This window comes from Apostichopus japonicus, chromosome 12 (assembly GCF_037975245.1).
Source record: "Apostichopus japonicus isolate 1M-3 chromosome 12, ASM3797524v1, whole genome shotgun sequence".
Classification (NCBI taxonomy): domain Eukaryota; kingdom Metazoa; phylum Echinodermata; class Holothuroidea; order Aspidochirotida; family Stichopodidae; genus Apostichopus; species Apostichopus japonicus.
In genome coordinates, this window is record NC_092572.1 from 11,061,990 (window position 1) to 11,081,802 (window position 19,813).

Genomic DNA, 19,813 nt, shown 5'->3' on the forward strand with positions numbered 1-19,813 from the left:
GAAATGTTATTCCACTTAAATAAAATACTATTCCACTTAAGTGATATACAATTCCACTTAAGTGGAATGCATTTCCACTTAAGTGAAATAGAAATGTCCATTTCCACATAAGTGAAATGGAATTTTACCTAAGTGAAATTGAATTCCACTTAAGTGAAATACATTTTACTTAAGTGGAATAACATTTAAAAAAAAAAATGTATTCGACTTAAGTCTAATTGCGAGGTAAATGTGAAAACGGCTTGCCATACGCTACCGTGATTTCCTGGAAATCTCCCCTTGCACGAAGTGTAACGGTAGTGACTAACGAAGTTTCGCCGATTACGAACCAAGTGTAACGCCAGTGACGCACGGAGAGTTTACGCACAGTTAAGCACCAAGTATAACGCCAGTGACGCACGAAAGCTCGCCGGTTATGCACCAAGTGTAACCCCAGTGACTTACGAAGTTTCGCCGGTTACGCACCAAGTGTGACGCCAGTGACGCACAGCTAGTTTACGTCGGTTACGCAGCAAGTGTAACGCCAGTGACGCACGAAGTTTTGCCGGTTTCGCACGGAGTGTAACGCCAGTAACGCACGGACACTTTATGCCGGTTACGCACCAAGTTTAACGCCAGTGACGCACGGAGAGTTTACGCCGGTTTCTCACAAAGTTTAACGCCAGTGATGCACGGAGACTGTACGCCGGTTACGCACGGAGTGTAACGCCAGTGATGCACGGAGATTTTATGAAGGGTTGCGCACCAAGTGTAACGCCAGTGACACACAGCTAGTTTACGTCTGTTACGCAGCAAGTGTAACGCCAGTGATGCACGGAGTTTTGACGGCTTTGCACGGAGTGTAACGCCAGTGACGCACGGACACTTTATGCCGGTTTCGCACCAAGTGTAACGCCAGTGACGCACGGAGAGTTTACGCCGGTTTCTCACAAAGTTTAACGCCAGTGATGCACGGAGAGTTTACGCCTGTTACGCACGAAGTGTAACGCCAGTGACGCACGAAGTTTCGCTGGTTACGCATCAAGTGAAATGCCAGTGATGCACGAAGAGTTTACGCCGGTTACTCAAAATCCGATAAATTCTCAACAGCTTGATCTTCATTGATGAATAATTTGTATATTATCTGATTTTTTTCATGTCATTATTTTAATCAGTGCTTGCCTTGAGTTCATAATTTAAATAAACGCATTAAGCAAGGTATTACAGAGAAATTCAACGATTCTGTTTTCTTATCTTTTGTGAGATTCTGTCCTTATTAAGACTTGCGCTCTCTTAGTTAGGAACATTAGTTGGAAGATCCTGACGGAGTCAAGGAAACGTTGCACTTTATTTCCATGTCCGTATTCAAAATATAGGATAAAACTATGAGGTTAATGACCTCTTCTATAATGTCAAGTAAATCACTTTGCGATATAAATACTGCTGTATGCTGAAAATGACCTCGCAGTTTATGTACTTAATTCTTGATTATAACTAACACGTTATAGCAGTGATAACTAGTCTCGCAAGATTTAAACTACTTTTGTAACACTATATAATGTCTTTGCCATTTTCATGTCGCTATTGTTTGATCAGAAAACGACGAACTATATCTCATTAATCGTTATGTTTTCGTCTCTAAATGTTCTTTTTTAAAATAACTTTTTTAATGACAACATTGACAGTTTGGGGATCGTCTTAAGAATTGATTATCTGTTAATAATATGCTACTGACAAGTCTTTCAAGTGCAACTGTATATTCAGTCTTAATATATTCCAATTGGAGGTTTGTTTTGTTTTGCTGTCGGATAATCTAATTAAGAAAACCGTCTGCCCTCAAATAGTAAACCTTGAAAAGAGAAAAACATGATATATCAAAATATGCAACTCTTAGTAAAAAATCTCTGTTGATATGATGAGCTGAAAGAAATCTTTAAAAGTCTTGTACAAGAAAGTATCAATACGATAAAAAAATGTTTGTCTTAATGTTGTACGCAATGATTCAGCTTAAGTTGTCAAAACTGTAAGAGATATCTATTTACAAAGTCAGAGTTTTGCATAGTATGGATACGAGTTATCTGTTCAAATAATCCGTCACACATTGGCATCCAAATCGCCAAATTACTAAAAACGATCGTCAACTTCATCATGCGTAGGATCGTCTTCAAAGAATCCTTCCTGACAAGTCAATGCCTACTCACGCCCCTAAAACCAACGAGATTTGTTGGTTCAAGCTGGTGTACCGTCATAAATGTAAGGTCAACTCCACTTTTGAACGTCTTGGTACCTTCTAATGTTCTCTTTTCTCCATATGTACAGTCTGCAAGGTCGACATGTCGGCATCATATTCTTCCATGGATCACATCACATAGCAAGCACACACAAACACACGGTCAGGAAGCAAGAGATGTCTCTTCCAATATCATTAACTTTGTTTCTTTCAGAGTAGAATAAAATAAACAAAATATTCGTGGGATATTAATAATATCACATCAACAGTTGCTTTGCCAACAACAAATTTCCCAAATCCGTTTCGTGTTATTATGGCGTTTGGTACTAACTGGGTTATGTGGTTTAATTTATTAGAAATATGCGGTGAAAAAAAGTAATTAAGGAGGTATATGATTTGCATCAGGACATATATTCATCACAAATTCGTGTCCAGTGCACTTTTAAAATGATCCAAACTAAATTGTATAAACTTAAACATTTGGTATCTGAGCAAAGCACCTTTTCTGCTATTTTTTTTCTTTGCTCTGTACATTCAAAACTTAGACGCATATTTTTCAAATATAACCATCAAATATTGATATGACGAAAAGGCCTGATACCATCGCCAACAAAGAAGCTCAGCTAGCCAGAGATATTATGATGTAGCCAATTCCATCGCTTTGACCTCTGTTCGGACATATTGTTGACGAGTCTTTTAATAATGCATTTTCCACAGAAAGTGTTTCGTTTGATAGTAAAATATAGGCTGGCGTTGTTTTGATGGTATGATCACGTCGATATCTGTAAATACAGTAAATAAATTTATCATGTTTGCTACATAGATGTTCTGTATTACAATTTTCTCCTACAAAGAAAATCAGTGGTAAGTCGGTAACGATAAGTTAGCATATATATAACAATTATTATTCATTGGAAGACTTTTTAACACTTTTAAAACTCAAGCGAATCATAGTCATAGTAGTACCCATATATATATAGCAACGTTGTTGGCACATGGAACTTTTAGGTAGATTGAGTGAAATGTCTTTACGTGTGAATATTAATCACACACAGATATGTAAAATTCCTTACGGCACATTTTATTTCTTTGAAATTTGTGACTTTCTATTTCATTAATTGGGTTTTTTCATTCATATTCAATAATAATATTAATAATATTCAAGTATTCAATGGAATTTAAAAAAAATTACCGACCATCAATCCATTTTTAAAGGTGTGTAGAGTGGTTTCTGTTGCAATTGTGGCTGTAGACTCTGATACGGTTCAGAACTCGAGATTTGTGGTTTACTGTCATAGGGAGAAAATTTCAAGGCAATGAAGACTTATACTACAGTGATGTTTATTTATTTATTTTGTTTTATTATAAAAAATATATTTTTGAATTACCTGTCGTCTCTTTGAGAAAGTCAATTGAACTTATCTAATGATATACTTCTATATCTGCGACTCGATTTCAGCCAGCTTGGTTATTGAACTGATTGGTCAAATAGAACATCCTACTCTCTTAAATTTGAAGACTGAAAAATTCAGTCTAAGGTTCGACTGAAATTTATTTCAGTCCATAAGACCGATTTCCAGACGCTAAGACTGGAATTGTTTCAGAACGAAATTCAGCCTACAATAGACTGAATGCAATACCCAATAAAATCATTGTATTTTGTCACGTGCTCATTTTAATTTCAGTCCATGCGAAGACTGAACAGTTAAACCAATCCGGTCTGTCCAAATTAATGACGTATTCTAATCTACATATGCCCGGCCGCGTACGTAGGTACGTACGAACGTTGAATCGACTCGCCATCTTAGCTGAACTTACCTTGAATACCGAGAGAATTTACGCTTCGTTTTATGTGTAAAAACTAACCTTTTTAAGCTTTCCACGAGGGTATAAGAATGGCAGAAACATTGAGAACGTGTTTGGCAGGTAAAGGATATGCAGAAGAAGTAATATCATTGCTCGAAGGTAATATTAAAAAAGGCCGTTTTTAATCGATTCATACTCATACGCAGTCATAGCGTTAACATGAACAATGCTATGCCTAGTACAGTAGTAGTACAGTTGGCTATAGCCTAGTATAGTTATACTATGGCCCGGTATACACTGTACTGTCAGACTGTCGTACATGTACGTCTATTGTGTCACTGGTTACGAGTAATTTAGTGTTGGCCTAGGCCTAGTGATATTTTACTAATTATTACTAAATTAGGCAAGCCTATTCAGAGTGTGCCAACTGAAATTAATAGGTACCGGTTAAAACGAAAAAAAAGGCTTAGCCTAACGTTAGGCCCCTAACGTTAGTCCTTAATAAATGATTTTTTTTTTTTTTTTGAAAATTTATTCCTACCCTGCAGGCTGCGCATACAAGTTTACTTAGCCTAAGTGAAAAGGCATTGGCTATTTACCCGGCCGTTAGGCACTGGTGCTATAGGGCTCAGTATGGTTTCTACTTGGTCACTTCGTGGGGTCACTTATCATTACAGTCAATGGAGAAATACTAGATTTTTCACTTCTTTAATTGTAATTTAAAAGAAAAGTACTGAAAATGCTTTCTTTTTCTTTGAATATGTTTCAGATAAATGCCTAACACATCTATTAGTAGCAAACAAAAATAATAACACATTTCCATACCCATCTAAAATAGGAGTGTTGGACATTATTGGCTAATTCAAGCCAGTGGGGCGTGGGTAATCAAATCGTCCATGACAGGCCGCTGGCCCTTTTACGGGTTAGCTCAGTTGGTAGAGCACCAGACTGAGATGCTGAAGGTCGCAGGTTTGAATCCTGTGCCAGCGATTTTTCAGTAGCTTTATTGCAGGTAGATGTGCTTTGCAGCCAGTTAAGTATGTTATCTACGTATAGGCTAGCTTCGCATTTTTCCACTGTAAAGGGCATTGAGACCGGTTTACGTATAATGCGCTATATCAAGCATTTCTAATAATCATAACCTTCTTTTCAGTCAAAAGATAACTGAAGAAGCAAAATTCAGATTTGATGTAGTAAGTTTCATAATTGTGATACTAGAAAAATCTCCTAGCATTCTGATTTGCAGTAATAAAATGTTTACATTTCTTTCAGATAAATGAGGAGTTTCGATTAATGTTTGCCGAATCCAGGGATAACTTCATCACAAAGTGGGATGGATATAGAGAACGCATCATAGAAGTGAGAAAGAAAACCTCACCAGCTATCGCAAATATGATTGATGCTTTTGAGGAAACTGATAGTAGTAAGTTAAATTAGTATAGCTATCATATTTCAAAGTTTTCTTTGTATGCCTTTTTCTAGCTAACCAATCAATAACGTTTTGGGCATTACCCCTTGGTAAGAGGCTGGAAAGTTCTAAATTTTATTCTTTTTCTCAATTTGGGCAAATTGTGGCCGCTTGATAGATAAAGGTTTAAAATTAAGACCGAAAACTTAATTGTTCTTATTTTTTCTTATTACCATATAGGCAATAATAAACATCATAGTTAAATTTTCTGTGAATATTCTTTGAAATCAAGCACTTAAAGTACTATAAACATTTTTTCCTGTTTACGATTAGAAATATGACACAATATAATTTGAGCAGATTGTCATCCAAAATTCAATGAACCATAACTTTAAAAAATCAATATATCAATAACTTTATAGTTTGTGAAAATACAGAATTATTTATTTGGATGTATAACTTATCTGGATTATATTCAAAAAGGTTATTTATGGAATGTGCCATTTGTTCACATTTACTTGTTCTATGATTTATTGCATTTAATTAGCCACATACTATGCCTTGGAGGTTATGTTTAAAACTTCAAACTCAATTTTCTTTGCAGATCTATGTGTGCTTTATATACATTTATATATATACTGCACCGGTCAGTGACTATGTTAAAGCAGAAGCAGCAGTCCACTAGCAGAGCAGGGGCACTGTTGTACTTCCTTCAGAACAAACCTGTGAGTATTTTATGACAATGTACTGTTTATTCCCTTGCTCAATGCTATATAAACACCCCTGCGTTTATTGGAAAAGTTTTGGTTTTACAAAATTTGCTTGGCTAAACAAAAATTGGCTTGTTATGTGGAAAAAAGTTTGTCTGGTGTATATTAAGGTTAGCATCATATCCACTGGGTCTTATGGCTCTTTTCCATTGGCGCTACTGAATGGTATAGGCACTGGCTCTATAATCATCATGGCTCAATGGAAGTGACTTGTATAGAGTAGGAAAAAACACTTATTATGGCAATGTAAAGCAGGAATAATTTATTCAGCACTGTCTGATTGGCAGCGATACTGACAAGAATGTGGAGCAAGGCGGAAAACCGGCAAAAAGGGAATTTAATAGGGGTGTTTGGGGGAGAATGCCCATTGTGGTCACAATTGTAGTAAAGTGACATAATATTTTTAAATGTAAAGCCAACCAATATATATGCCATTTTTAGTAAGGAATAACAAAGATAGAGATGGAAAAACGGTTGACTTATGAACCCTTCAGGTGTCTGAGATGTACAATTATTGATACTGAAGGTACACTCTGCCAGTCTGTCCAGGGTTTGTAATAACCAAATTTTGTAAAGTTGTCTGTCAAAGGTTTGTGAATTTTTAGTGACATTCTAGGGAGATCATGTAAGAAGTTTAGTTTATGTAAAATTTTATTCTCGTATGAATAAACTGGAAGTCTCATGGAATATTAGATTGGCAGTTTGCCTAATGTTCAGATGTTAATTTAATAGTATGGAGTAAAATATACGTATTTTTTTGTCATTTCTTTCTAGCTTGACACCAGCATTGATGCTACCGCTGCCGGAATAGATGGAAAGTATTTACAACTGTACATACTTTCACTCGGACCTGCCCAAAATCCGTCACAGTTCTTTATTTTTGGCGGATAGAATTCCAATTCCTGCAGGAACAAGTAACAAGTGGATAGATTATTTAAAGCACATTACACATTTAATGTGCATTATGCTTTGGCACTTCATCAATTCTGTGAATTCTTAGCTGCCTTTTTATATGGAGTGATTCCTGCTACGTCAGTAAAGGCACCATTGCGTAGCTTGGCATCTAACATTAAATTAATTTCTCCTAAGTAGCTTTTTAGAGTGGTGTTGCAAGTGTTTATTTGTATGCTGTATTTTCATTTTGATGTTGTGTCATGTAAACAATTGTTTTGTTTATTTAAACACCAGTACTATCGGTATTATAACTTAGTTTGGTACAATTCTGAATTGTAATCCATCCATTGTCGGGTCAGTCAGTTTCCAAAAATGGTTCAATTATGAGAAACGAGTGTCAGAATGGTGTGGGCTGGTAAGAGATGGGGTTGGGAATAAGCAGCAGAAATGAAAACCCTGAAGGGTAGGTGGAGAGGTTGGGAGTATAAAAAATGTTGGGGTGACAAGAGGCTGGAGCTTGGAAGAAGGGCTTGGCCAAATGGCCTTTTCCAGTATTTGTCCATTGTCGGTCACTTTCCAAGTGGCCTTTGCCAGTATCCGTCCATTGTCGGTCACTTTCCAAGTCGCCTATGCCAGCATCCGTTCATTGTTGGTCACTTTCCAAGTGGCCTTTGCCATTATTTTTTCTTTAAGTACAATTTAGTTTAATATTTTAAATTTCGTTATACCAATATCTGTATAATAAAGAACTTGCCCTGTCATAATTGGTTCGGGTTATTATTATATTTGCTACAACTGCTGCACATGGGTTTCACTTAAAAGTATGAATTTAAATTAAAACATAACAATTAATGTTTCAAGCCTTAGATTTTTAGGACACTATATAAAAATATTCCAGTTGTTAATATACATTAATTTTTATTTAGGAACTTGCCTTCTCTGTACATAAGTTGAGTGTAATCTGTTATCCGTCAATTGTAATCCGTTCATTGTCGGTCACTTTCCAAGTGGCCTTTTCCAGTATTCGTCCAGTGTCGGTCACTTTCCAATTGGCCTATGCCAGTATCCGTCCATTGTCGGTCACTTTCCAAATGGCCTTTGCCAGTATCCGTCCATTGTCGGTCACTTTCCAAGTGGCCTATGCCAGCATCCGTTCATTGTTGGTCACTTTCCAAGTGGCCTTTGCCATTATTTTTTCTTGAAGTACAATTTTAGTTTGACATTTTAATATTCTTTATACCAATATCTGTATGATAAACGAACTTGCCCTGTCATAATTGGTTCGGGTTATTATTATATTTGCAGCGACTGCTGCACATGGGTTTCACTTAAAGGTATGAATCTAAATAAAAACTAAATTAAAACTAAATAAAACTATAAAAATAAATGTTTCAATCCTTAAATTTTTAGGACACAAAATAAATTAGTTATGGTCAAATTAGAAATTTCTGGTAAAACTTGACCACATTTATAGAGTTTGCATGTCAAATCGTCGGCACCGGAATTGCAACTTTAATTTTTGGAATATTTCATAACTAAAACTTTACATTTAATTTATTTTTGTAGTTTAGGTAAATAACCATTATTTAGACCTAAGATATCATAAATAAAACCCAAGCAAACAAATTAAGCTTTTTGTACTATTTTTTGTTTATATTTCTTAAATGTATCCAAGAAAATAAATAAAGACAGTTTTAATACAGTTTTTCAACTTTTAACAGGTTTTTTGTTTTCTTATTTCCATAGTTAGTGGAATGTTCCCATGAATTATTGTTTTATTGTATATTGTAAAGCAAAATCTAAGTTAAAAATATGTAACTATATCAACCTGCTTTTTTAACCAGTTGTTTCTAAAATTATACTCCATTTAGGAATTTTTACAATTTTACGGGGAAACTTCCTTTAACCTGCCTGGAGGGCGACTGTAATCGTCCCAATTTAGTGCCTTTGGGCAGTTGTTTGACTGGCATATTGGACTATTAATCCCTGAATTAAAAGTATAAAATGACGATATTCTGTCTAGCCACTTTTTTTTTAAAGTCTAATTGAATAAAATAATTTCAACCTTATAGGCTGGATTCTAATCTAATTTGGCTTAATTTCAGTCTAAGAAAGGGTAAATTCCAGTCCTGTTACACTGAAATCATTAAGTCTAGCTAGACTAAAAATCAGTCGTTTTACAGACTGAAAATTTTCAGTCCTTCCTTAGACTGAATTTCAGTCTGAAGGAACTGGTCCCTCAGTTCGTCCGCTCTTAGACTGAAATTTCAGTCTATTAGACTGAAATTTCAGTCTATAAATTTAAGAGAGTATGTCCCTCAAGTATAAGGTAAGTTTGCCACCCGATGAACTTGTTCACATTGGCATTCAATGTTCGGTATTATAAGATTAAGTAACTAACAGAGTGTGTTTGTTTATATATTTTTGTTGTCTTTATTTTAACAATACCAACTACGAGCAATACACACTACGATCAAACCAATGAATTTGCTCGGTTGCAGCCAGCTTGGTTATTAAACTGATTGGTCAAATAGTAATTAACATCCCATGTCCCTCACGTATCATGCATAGCAGTATCGGTAAGTTTGCCACCCGATGAGCTTGCTTCCAAAGTTTGGCATTCCTTGTGCGGTATTATTAAGTTAAAGTAACCAACTTAGTGTGTTTGTCTATAGTACACCACAGTTGTCTTTATTTTAAAAATTGAACCGATTATTGTACCAAAAAATTATTGTTAATTCACAGCAAGATCTAGGTTTACAAGAACTGCGTTAAAATCTGAAGTGAAATTGTTCATTGGGCTTGAGACATTCATAGAAAAACAAACAGCTTACCTTTGGTGTATATTTTCATAGGGTTTGCTGTCATCACACTCATTTGAGACAGAAGTCGCCAAAGATCTACTGAATATAAAGCAAGCTGGCCATTGTAAACGAAAGTACTATATTAATGAAAGTATCATGTTTTGATCTGACATTGCGTACTGGCACTCATTTCGTACGTAAAGCTGCAAAACCGAGCACAGAAAACAAATTTACTTAAATCAATGGCTTCACATTTTAAGTTCATGATAAAATAGTTACGGAACTGTCGTTTATTGTCAATACATTCAAGTTTGTATGATCACATCACATTATTTGCGATCCAACCTAGCGTGTTGTTTTGGTTTACCAAGTGTTTTACTGACAATTTGCACAGCGAAGTTTTGACTAAGTGTTCACAACGTTTTCGTACCCTAAGTCCTTCTAGCCAACATTTCTTTAGTTTTTCCAAATTGCAAATACCCTGAAAGCGTGAATCACTTTCAAGGTAAAATATTACCTGCCGGGGACGGAAGGATCCATAACAGAACCCGAATTACATCGACCATCTGTAAACAAAGAAAGGAAGATACAACAACAATTCTCATTACTACAGGGTTGGTCCACTGTCATTGAGTGTAGTCTAGTTAATTCAATTAAATTCATATTAAAATGGTCATATGTTTAATACTAATAAAACAAGTGACAGATTTTATTATACTCTGAATATTTTACATAATCAGAACCAACACAAAGCTTACATGAATACGGCAACCGTGGTCCATAGTATTCATGTTATTAATCCGCCAATATAATAAGTCGTATTAATAGTATGTTAATATGTGCTGATACTATGATCATTATCTGAAGAAAGATACGTTTTATTAAGGAACATTACTTTGAATAATTGGGACATTCTTAAACTCATATAGAAAGTAAGGCATGCTACGGCTTCATACATTGATTTCATTTCTACATTAAAATGAGAAAAAAAAATTGAGATGCTAAAGTGCTGACTTCGCCAGTGGTTCTAGTATGTGCATGGTGAATTTTCGTTTTGTTTTGTTTCCCTTTCTGGCTATATATTAACGATCGTCTAACAGATTTTTTCCAACTAGCTCTACATTACTATATTAATATAGATTGGGTTGTACACAATTCACGTTATACACAAAGAAAACCTAATTGCTCTGACATATATTGGATAATGCAGACATATGCTCTGTCTTTAGTTTATGCCTACTGTTTACACGAATAAAAGAAAGGACACAAATGGAAATTAATATCTTTACTTAAAATGTATTAATCATAAATAATACAGTAATTATTACCGTATTCTTTACTGGCATGATTATTTGCTAATTCTTACCAGTGATAGCAATCTTTGCAATCAGACTCATTGTCAGTAAAACGATAAAAGTCACACAAGCAATTATAGCTTTCCATCTATTATTTGTGGCTTGATCGTTCAATCCACGTTCTTCTTTCCCTAAAATGCAATGTATCGGAATCATCGATCATCTCAAAACATAATTAACAGATAAATGATCGAAAGGTGAATTTAAACTGAGGCATACTTGTACATCAATAGTTGATATCAGTGAACAAGTACCATAGACTGCAAATAAAGTTCAAGGAGACGATTAAACAGTTAGGTCATTGTTGCATAACAAAAGAGTATCATTCAATCGTACGTGTTTTTACTTTCGACGAGAGTATTGTTTCATCCAAGTACTCGTTTTCGTATATACATTGTTTCATTTGAAAAAAACATCACGTGACCGTCATTACACCAAGATGTGATTTAATGCAATTAAGAGTTCGTTATATTCTTGTATGATCTGTGTAGGTTAGAAAAAAATGATCTAATATGTATTAAGAAGTCATCAACTAATGCTCTTATCAAATTGAACAATTGATATGATGAAAATGTCAGTTCTCATAATTAGTTCAGAGCTGTTTTTTGTGTATGCTTTAAATAGATGATGATATGAAAAACTATAAAAGGAACAACAAAAAATGGAATGACGATATTTCATATCTACTCCAATCGTTTTACAATTGTAGGCGACATTACATGTAGACTAGTGTAAATAGATGTATACAATATATAACAATAACAAAACGCAATGTAGAATGATGGTATTTCGTATCCACTAAGATCATAATATACTTACATGAGACATACACAGGTAGACTAGTGTTAAGAGATGTATACTGTTCTACCTGACATCCCAAAGACTTGCCATTGTAAGAGCGATTCACTGTAATCATAGCTCGTGTACACGTTCTTGATTGATTACCGAAGTCTTCTCGTAAGATTCGCATTTCCTTGATTTTGTCCTTATTTAGAAACCACTCGAATCGAATATAGTCAGTTGAAGTACACTGTATACAACAGTTTGCTATGAGGATATTATCTTCATCTGTAACGTTTTTGTCAATTGAAAGTGACAGGTGTCCTAAAAACGTCAAAAGTACAAAGAAATCATAATTATAATCATAAAGTAACAGGAATCGTAATCTCAATCTTAATCGTAATCATAGTCAGAAATCAGCTTATGCATAAGAATCACATTAATCAATACATCCAAACTGACAGTCGCATGTACAATCACCATCGAAATCGTAACAAGTCTTCGTAAGTTTAACCTTAATCATAGTCAGAATAAATATAAATATTGATCAGAAACAGAATCGGACACAATTACAAGTACAATCATAAACATATTCTTAATTTTTAAAGTACTCGTAATCATATGTGTTGTCGTAACCTTGATATTAATCAAAGTTGTTGTCATAGTGATATCGTAAAATGTATGAAACACTTTTATTTTGGCATGTATGATTGATATAGAAGCATATCGATGTCATTTTGGTATTTACTTTAAGTTGTTATTCACTTGTAAATGAGGGTGCAAAACACTTCTTAAAAAGTTTAGAATATTACCAAAAACTTGAAGAGTGTATTGGGTGGTTTTTGCTACACCATTCCCACTGGGATAGATGAAGCAGGTGTAATTTCCGGCGTCATTAAACTGAGCCCGTGTAACTGCCAGAATTGACGAGTTATCGTCCACTTCATGATTTAATCTGTTATTTAATCCAACTCCAACTCCAACTCCATCTACAGAATACGCGATGACTTTATCATTTAACTTCCACAATACGACTGCTTCTTGTTGGAAATAACATTGCAGTGAGAAATTTCCGCCACGAATGGCGAACTTAATATTTTTCCCTGACAGAAAGTCTCCTGAAAGCAAGAAAGTTACCATATGGCATGTTTAATAAATAAATATGTGAACACATTACTTAATGGTACTAAAAAAAAAACAATCCAGTTAACAATTCAGCAGAATACTAAGTCGAATAATTACATACAGCTCTACTAACCGCCCTCTTCGAATAACAAATACAAAGTTCTATCGCGGATTGGCTAAAACTGTTTCTTCGGATATGTTACATTTTTAATTTCTAAGTCACTTGCAGCGCAAACAATTTTAAGGGGAAATAATTTAGCTCTGATTACAGCTAGCATACCGATGTAGTAACCTGTAATTGGCCTCTTACTATTTACTGAAGGTAGATGGCGATGTGCGCACGACACCGTAAATGGAGAAGTTTAGCCTCTTTTGTTCATGCATGCCTAATACAATATATAGTGACTGGTAACATTAGTTGGGAGACTGTAAGCATTCGTAACATATTCAAAAGAGCGAATGTCTCGATATTTATAGTTCAGAATCCTCACGTACGATAAAGGGATTTATAACATAAATGAAAGCGTATTAAATATAGCATTGATCTTGCAAATTGACCTAAGATGATTTTTAATAATGTCGATATATCTCCATCACATGTCATAAATGCTCCAAATAACAACATTGAAGTAAAAACACATTTTCAAAAGAGCTATATATAATTGATGTATATATATATCAAAAGATATGCGAAGTGAATAATAATACAGCGAGCCATCGGTCTACCGAAAAAATGGCAAAATCTCAGCGGTACACGATCTGTTATAAAGCTGTTGAATGTGTAAAAGTAAGTTGGCCTAACGTTTCGATCCTAGCAGGATCTTCTTCAAAGGTTAAATGACAAGTAACAGTAACATACGGGACAAAAACAAGCACAGAATACAGACAGGTTAATTAGCATGGTGAACACAAAGAGATAGATGTAAGGGATTAGTAGACAAATGATGGAGAGAAGAAAGAAAGAAACCAACATGGGAAGAGGAGAGGTAGTAGATGAACAGTTGAGGGACAAAGAGAGAATTAAGGGAAAGGGGTAGGGAATAAACTGGAGAAGTACAAAGACAAAAAATTTAACCTGTCTGTATTCTGTGCGTGTTTTTGTCCCGTCTGTTACTGTTACTGGTCATTTAGCCTTTGAAGAAGATCTTGCTAGGATCGAAACGTCAGGCCAAATAACAGTTTTATTTTATTTTGATAAAACTGTTGAATAAGAAGCAATGATTTGCAACTCGGTGTTAGATGATTGCTTCCTTGTCTGATGCAGCAATAGTAACATATGTAACATTGAGCTACAATTTATGTGCTTATGTGATTACAAGTGATAATACATGAAAAAAATCTCACCTTTTGGAGTAAGTAGGAAACAAATCAGCAGATGAAGTAGTTTAAGTTTGGCACTGCTCATGATGGTATTGGTATTGTTTCACTGGGATGTCACCACCACTGTTCCACATATGCACTGGTCAGTAACTTGTACAACTTTCATTAATAGACCTACTGCTCTAAACTACATAGATTTTACTCTTTTGTTGAAAATATGAAACTGAAACCACTTACGGAACAGTGTCATCTATTGCTGAGATCTAGGTGCTTCAGTCTCTAAATTAAGTGTGACATTTAATTGGTCGTTGACATTATACAAATATTAATGATTAATGAACAACGCAAAACAATGTCAGTAACATTAAGTTTTTCTCTTGATTTGATGATAAGGGTTACCCGTGTAATGAAGTGGTAAACCTATATATATACATATCTATATCTATATCTACATCTATATATATATATATATATATATATATATAAATATATATATATATATATGTATATATATATATATATATATATATATATATATATATATATATATATATATATATATATATATGCGTGTGTGTGTATACATTAATTATATTTATTCATCTAGGATGAGCTTTCTCTACATTGTCCGTAAACAAATACCATATATTGTGTCAGTTGCCTCTGGTTCTTCTATTCATGTTCTTTGATACCAATCAGCAATATAATAACTCACTTTGCCACATTCTTTTCACGAGAGGTTCTGTACGGATACTGATTCATTGAACTAAGTGGATCATAGCTCAACTTGCTCGGAATTCTTGTGGAGATCCCTACCACATAATTTAAGCTACCGGGTATGCCACATGTAAGTTATATCGGTAACGGTTTGTTGTCTGTACATACAGACATTTGGCGTACTATGGTTCACGTCATGTCGCCCTATCAAACTGGTCCTACAGCGGGTGAAAACAATTCATAATCTGGTAATTAACATTATGTTGTGATATACACTTTAAAAGTCGTGTTATTAATGTCAAAATCAGAACAGTTTCTATGTTGCAATTCGAACTGAAATGAGAACAATTTCAAGGACGTGTTGTCTTGATGATTTCTTGACGGCGATCACATCCTGTTGCTCCAAAACATGTATGCAAGGTATTTACTTTATTGTTAAACAATTTTTTGTTTGAAAATAATTTTGCCCTTTCTAGTACCAATTGTTGTTTTAAATGACAGCGATCGAGATTGTGATAGTAAATAATAAACACAAGTACAACGTAGTTTCTGAAAGGAACACATAGCTTAACATATTTTCTAAACGTTAGTGAAGCCCTGTCACATAACTTTCATCACCTGACTTTCGTCAACATACCCTAATGTACATTGCAAGCAACGCGTGATATAACGTACTGTTACACTGTTTCCTGTACCAAACATACCAACAACGAACAAGGCTACTGCTTAGTTGAATGCGTTCGTCAAGCCCAGATTCCGAAAGGGGATGACATCGGAATTCATCTGCCTATTTCATCTCCGAGGTTTGATAGTGGTCAGGAAGACACGGTAGGGTAGTAGGTAGTTACAGAGTTGCAACGTGTCCTTTCGTGCCAGCGTGACACAGTGAGAGGCCTACTGAATAACGGGACATTACATAGGACAGTCATAACAAATGTTAATACAAGCAGTGGCGGAGATTTCTTGTCAGAAGTGGGGGGGGGGGGGGTTGCAGGCCCTTGATGAAATAAAAAGTCATAACTGCTGGCTCACTATCTAAGTGGAGCGCCACCATAAGTTGGCGCGAAGTGCACAAGAATTTTTTGGCAAATATTGCCTCCCAGATTGCAGTAAATGGCACTGCCCAGGTCTTAAAAAGCTGCATTTAACCAGGGGCGTATGCAGGATTTTCTAACCCGGGGGGGGGGGCGCGTATTACTATCTAAGCGGAGCGCCACCATTGGTTGGCGCGCAGCGTACAAGCAAATTTCTGGTTTTGGTACCCCCAGATCACCGGAAATGGCACTTCTCGGGCTTGAAACTGACCAACCATATGTACACTTTTGCCTGAGAACCAAGTTTTTTCCAAATACTTTTTTTTCTCATCTATAACCTTTTTGAAGATTGTCACCAGTCACACATCATGTTCGACTTCATCACATATCCTATGGATCATTGCTTTTGTAGGTGATTCTTCATCGCGGCCCACAATATCCGTCAGCCCCACTGTTCAGAATTTGAAAATTCACAGTTCTCGTGAAGAAATTCACTTCAAAACATAATGTTGCACAAAATATCATCTATGGACAACCGATAGAGAAAAAAGTCCTTCAACCCCTAACAGACGGGTCAAAATTGCACGAGTATGATGAAGTATGATGAAGAATGTTGATTAGGGAATTTTCGAAAATTCAGACGGCTACTAAAAAATTTCGTTGAAGGAAATAAAAATATACCAGATATTTCCGAAACCGAACACTACACACATCGACAGTTTTGAGCATGGGCGCAGATCAGTCTTGGATAATGGTGGGGACGTATGACACTATCTAAGCGGAGCGCGACCATGGGTTCGCACGTAGCGTACAAGTTTTTTGGGCAAATATACCTCCCAGATCGCCGGAAATAACACTTCCCAGACCTAATGATGCTCCTAAACCTCCTTAAGTTTTAGATCTCATGGCTTAGAAATTTAGTTTGGAGAAATACATGGGCGTCTGCAGAAAGAAAATCAGGGGACAAATAATCCAAGTAGACTTTTGTATATATGATGGGTCTGGGGTCCTCTCCCAGAAAACAAATATAGACTGCCGCAAATGCGATTTCCGTCCTATATTTAACAACTGTGGATAAAATACAATAAAATGAGAACTGCTGCATGTCATTTGCACAATGCTGGATCAAACTGCGCCAAAGTTCAATACAGGGGAACTTGAAATGCAGCTATTGGTCAAGACAAATTGGTGGGGACACGGTTTATCATGTCCCCACTACTGAAAAAGTTGGTGGGGACGCGTCCCGCTGTCCTCACCAGGATCTGCGCCCATGGTTTGGAGGCTGTTTATCGTGGAACGCCATTTTCATGCTCACTGATATGATGTGATATCTGCTGTTTGCTTTACAAATTCGAATAATTTGTCACTGTTCCTCTTTCTCTTCCCGTTTTCTTGCCGTATTTTCTACTCCATCCTTTTCTCCTTTTCTCTCTTTCTTCTTTTTCTATTCCTTCCTTCACCTCGTTGAAGTTGGCAAGTGTATACAGTTCCAAAGCTATTCAACAGCAACAAAACGTTATTTTGTGTATGTCTGTTGTGGGGTGAAGTTAGCGCTATGAGCTACAAGTTACAATGCGCAAGGTATGGGAAAGGGGCTAGAAATAATGTGTGGGTCAATTCTAACTCGGTTTTCGGTCGTTAATTGTTGATGTAGCCTACCAGGTAAAAGGTTGAAATGACTTTAACAATTTCAAATTTAATAATTTGATTTATTATGCCATTTGGAGCACATAACATAGGCTATAACAGAACAGTACTGGCAAAAACTAGGAGGGTTGATTGTGTGGGCCAACCCCCCCTCTTCAAAAAGTTTGGGGGGTTAACCCCCCCCCCAACCCCCCTGTTTCTCCGCCACTGAATACAAGCACTTGTTCTGCCAAGTATTTAGTTTTGGTAAGTATCTACGGCGTTGCAAAAACATATTGAGCTAAACAATGCCAAGTATGTCTAACAATTTCAAATATTGTTTTCCCTTTGCCTTTACATTGCATTTTAGGAACAAACGAATTAGCAATAAATCACATATTGTATCACATTAGAAACATGTCACTAAGTTTAACACGAAAAACAGCCATCACTCTCACGAAAAGGAAATAATGTTATATAGAACCAATTCAGAGCACTTTTTTTATGCTCCATTACTATTGTTCACTCCTATACAGGGCATTGAGCTTTACGGGTGTTCATAGTTTTTGGTCATTGCTTGCTGTTTCATTATTGTATAGTCATGTAAAAAGGGCTGAATGTGACAAAACATTTACTTTGATCTCCAACTTCTCCAACAGTCCCATTCCATTGAAAATGATACGAAAGTCACATGATAACTGTGGATAAGCAGTTTATTAACAGTTTTATTTTATATTGAATTTATTTAGTTACAAATTGTACATTCCATACCAGCTTGGTAAATGGTTTCTAAACAGCAATTTATTCAGGCCAAGGATTGTTTAACCCTCGACCTAATTTCATTGGTTATCGTCTAACATTTATAAGTGCAAATAACATTTTTTCATACTCGTTTTGTATATGAATGCTCCAAGTCTTGTAACGGTTACTTTTTCGTGTGAATGTTCAACACGATTATTGTATTATTTTTAAATGTTACCAATGACTCTACTTATTAACCCCCCCCCCCAAAAAAAAGAAAAAAAAAAGAATATTTACACGATTCAGGAAGTCTTGGACTATACAATAAAGCTTAATTGAGAAATTACTTACAACAATCAAAATTTTTATGAGGGGGAGTGGTAATAATTCAATAATTTATTGGTATTCCATTTGTTCATTGCAGAAGTGGTAAAATTCTATGTTCATATAGTTTATTTAAACCCATGCCATTATAATTCCAATTGTTTAGTGTTTATGGATGCATTCCATACATTTTAAGTACCTTAATAAGGAGATGTAACAAGCTTGTAATAAAGCAAAAAGAAAGAATTATTGGTCGAGCGTTGGATCAGCTAGAGCCACTTCACTAAATTCAACAGTATATGAACGTTTTACACACACAGGAAGGAAACTTTGAATAACGGTTCTTCAAAATCGCCATTCGAGTTATGAATATCAAGTAAAATATAAAAGATGCACAAATAAAAACTTTCATTTACAAGAAGGTAGCTAAGTTATAAAATATAACAAATTATGAGGTAAGTTAGATTCGTGAAGGATTTCGCAGTTTATGAAATCCCATATCAACTGATAGATCACCGTGGTTGTTTCTGCATACTCTTACGAAACCTTGAACGTGAAAACTATGCGATGCCAGTAACATAAGTATTGTGATAACACAACATTTTATCTGAAATTGACTGTACAACTTTAATGACATGACAAAGTGACAGCTGTCATTGAGGTCAACTCACCGGTGAAATCATCTAAAACTAACGTACCAATTGAATAGGCAGGATTACTAAACTGTTTGTGGTTACAAACATTTCCTTCTAACATTTATACATTTTCTTGTTCATACATGGAAGGCATCGAAATTCATTGTTATTAATTTGCGGTTATATATATATATATATATATATATATATATATATATATATATATATATATATATATATATATATATATATATTGGTGCTGCTT

General features: G+C 35.4%; 1 protein-coding gene and 1 long non-coding RNA gene across 9 annotated transcripts; one reads left to right on the forward strand and one right to left on the reverse strand.

The window, feature by feature from the left end:
• Positions 1–219: 219 nt before the first annotated feature.
• On the reverse strand, positions 220–14,658 carry LOC139977444 (uncharacterized). 8 transcript variants are annotated; one of them, XM_071986779.1, is made up of 8 exons: positions 14,496–14,655; positions 12,839–13,144; positions 12,066–12,350; positions 11,258–11,377; positions 10,409–10,457; positions 9,922–9,990; positions 3,402–3,498; positions 220–2,991 (listed from the first exon to the last, which is right to left on the reverse strand). In XM_071986779.1, exons 1-7 carry the CDS (start codon positions 14,554–14,556, stop codon positions 3,408–3,410), a joined length of 981 nt encoding a protein of 326 aa, XP_071842880.1. In that variant the 5' UTR covers positions 14,557–14,655; the 3' UTR covers positions 220–2,991; positions 3,402–3,407. The 8 variants fall into 8 exon arrangements, with proteins under 8 accessions (XP_071842880.1, XP_071842885.1, XP_071842884.1 ...); XM_071986780.1 differs by having other exon boundaries at positions 460–2,991; positions 3,406–3,498; positions 9,922–9,987; positions 14,496–14,654; XM_071986778.1 differs by having other exon boundaries at positions 461–2,991; positions 3,406–3,498; positions 14,496–14,654.
• On the forward strand, positions 3,709–9,156 carry LOC139977446 (uncharacterized). Its single transcript, XR_011796543.1, has 4 exons — positions 3,709–4,174; positions 5,288–5,438; positions 6,028–6,148; positions 6,968–9,156. It is a non-coding gene; the product is annotated as an uncharacterized lncRNA (long non-coding RNA).
• Positions 14,659–19,813: the final 5,155 nt, after the last annotated feature.

Bases quoted from the DNA above. Each gene is read 5' to 3' on its own strand.
- LOC139977444 (XM_071986779.1), bottom strand. From the start codon at position 14,556: ATGAGCAGTGCCAAACTTAAACTACTTCATCTGCTGATTTGTTTCCTA. The intron at 12,351-12,838 runs GTAATATTCTAA...TGACGTTTTTAG, and splicing joins ATACACTCTTCAAGTTTTTG to GACACCTGTCACTTTCAATT. The intron at 10,458-11,257 runs GTAAGAATTAGC...CTTTGTTTACAG, and splicing joins TGCAAAGATTGCTATCACTG to ATGGTCGATGTAATTCGGGT.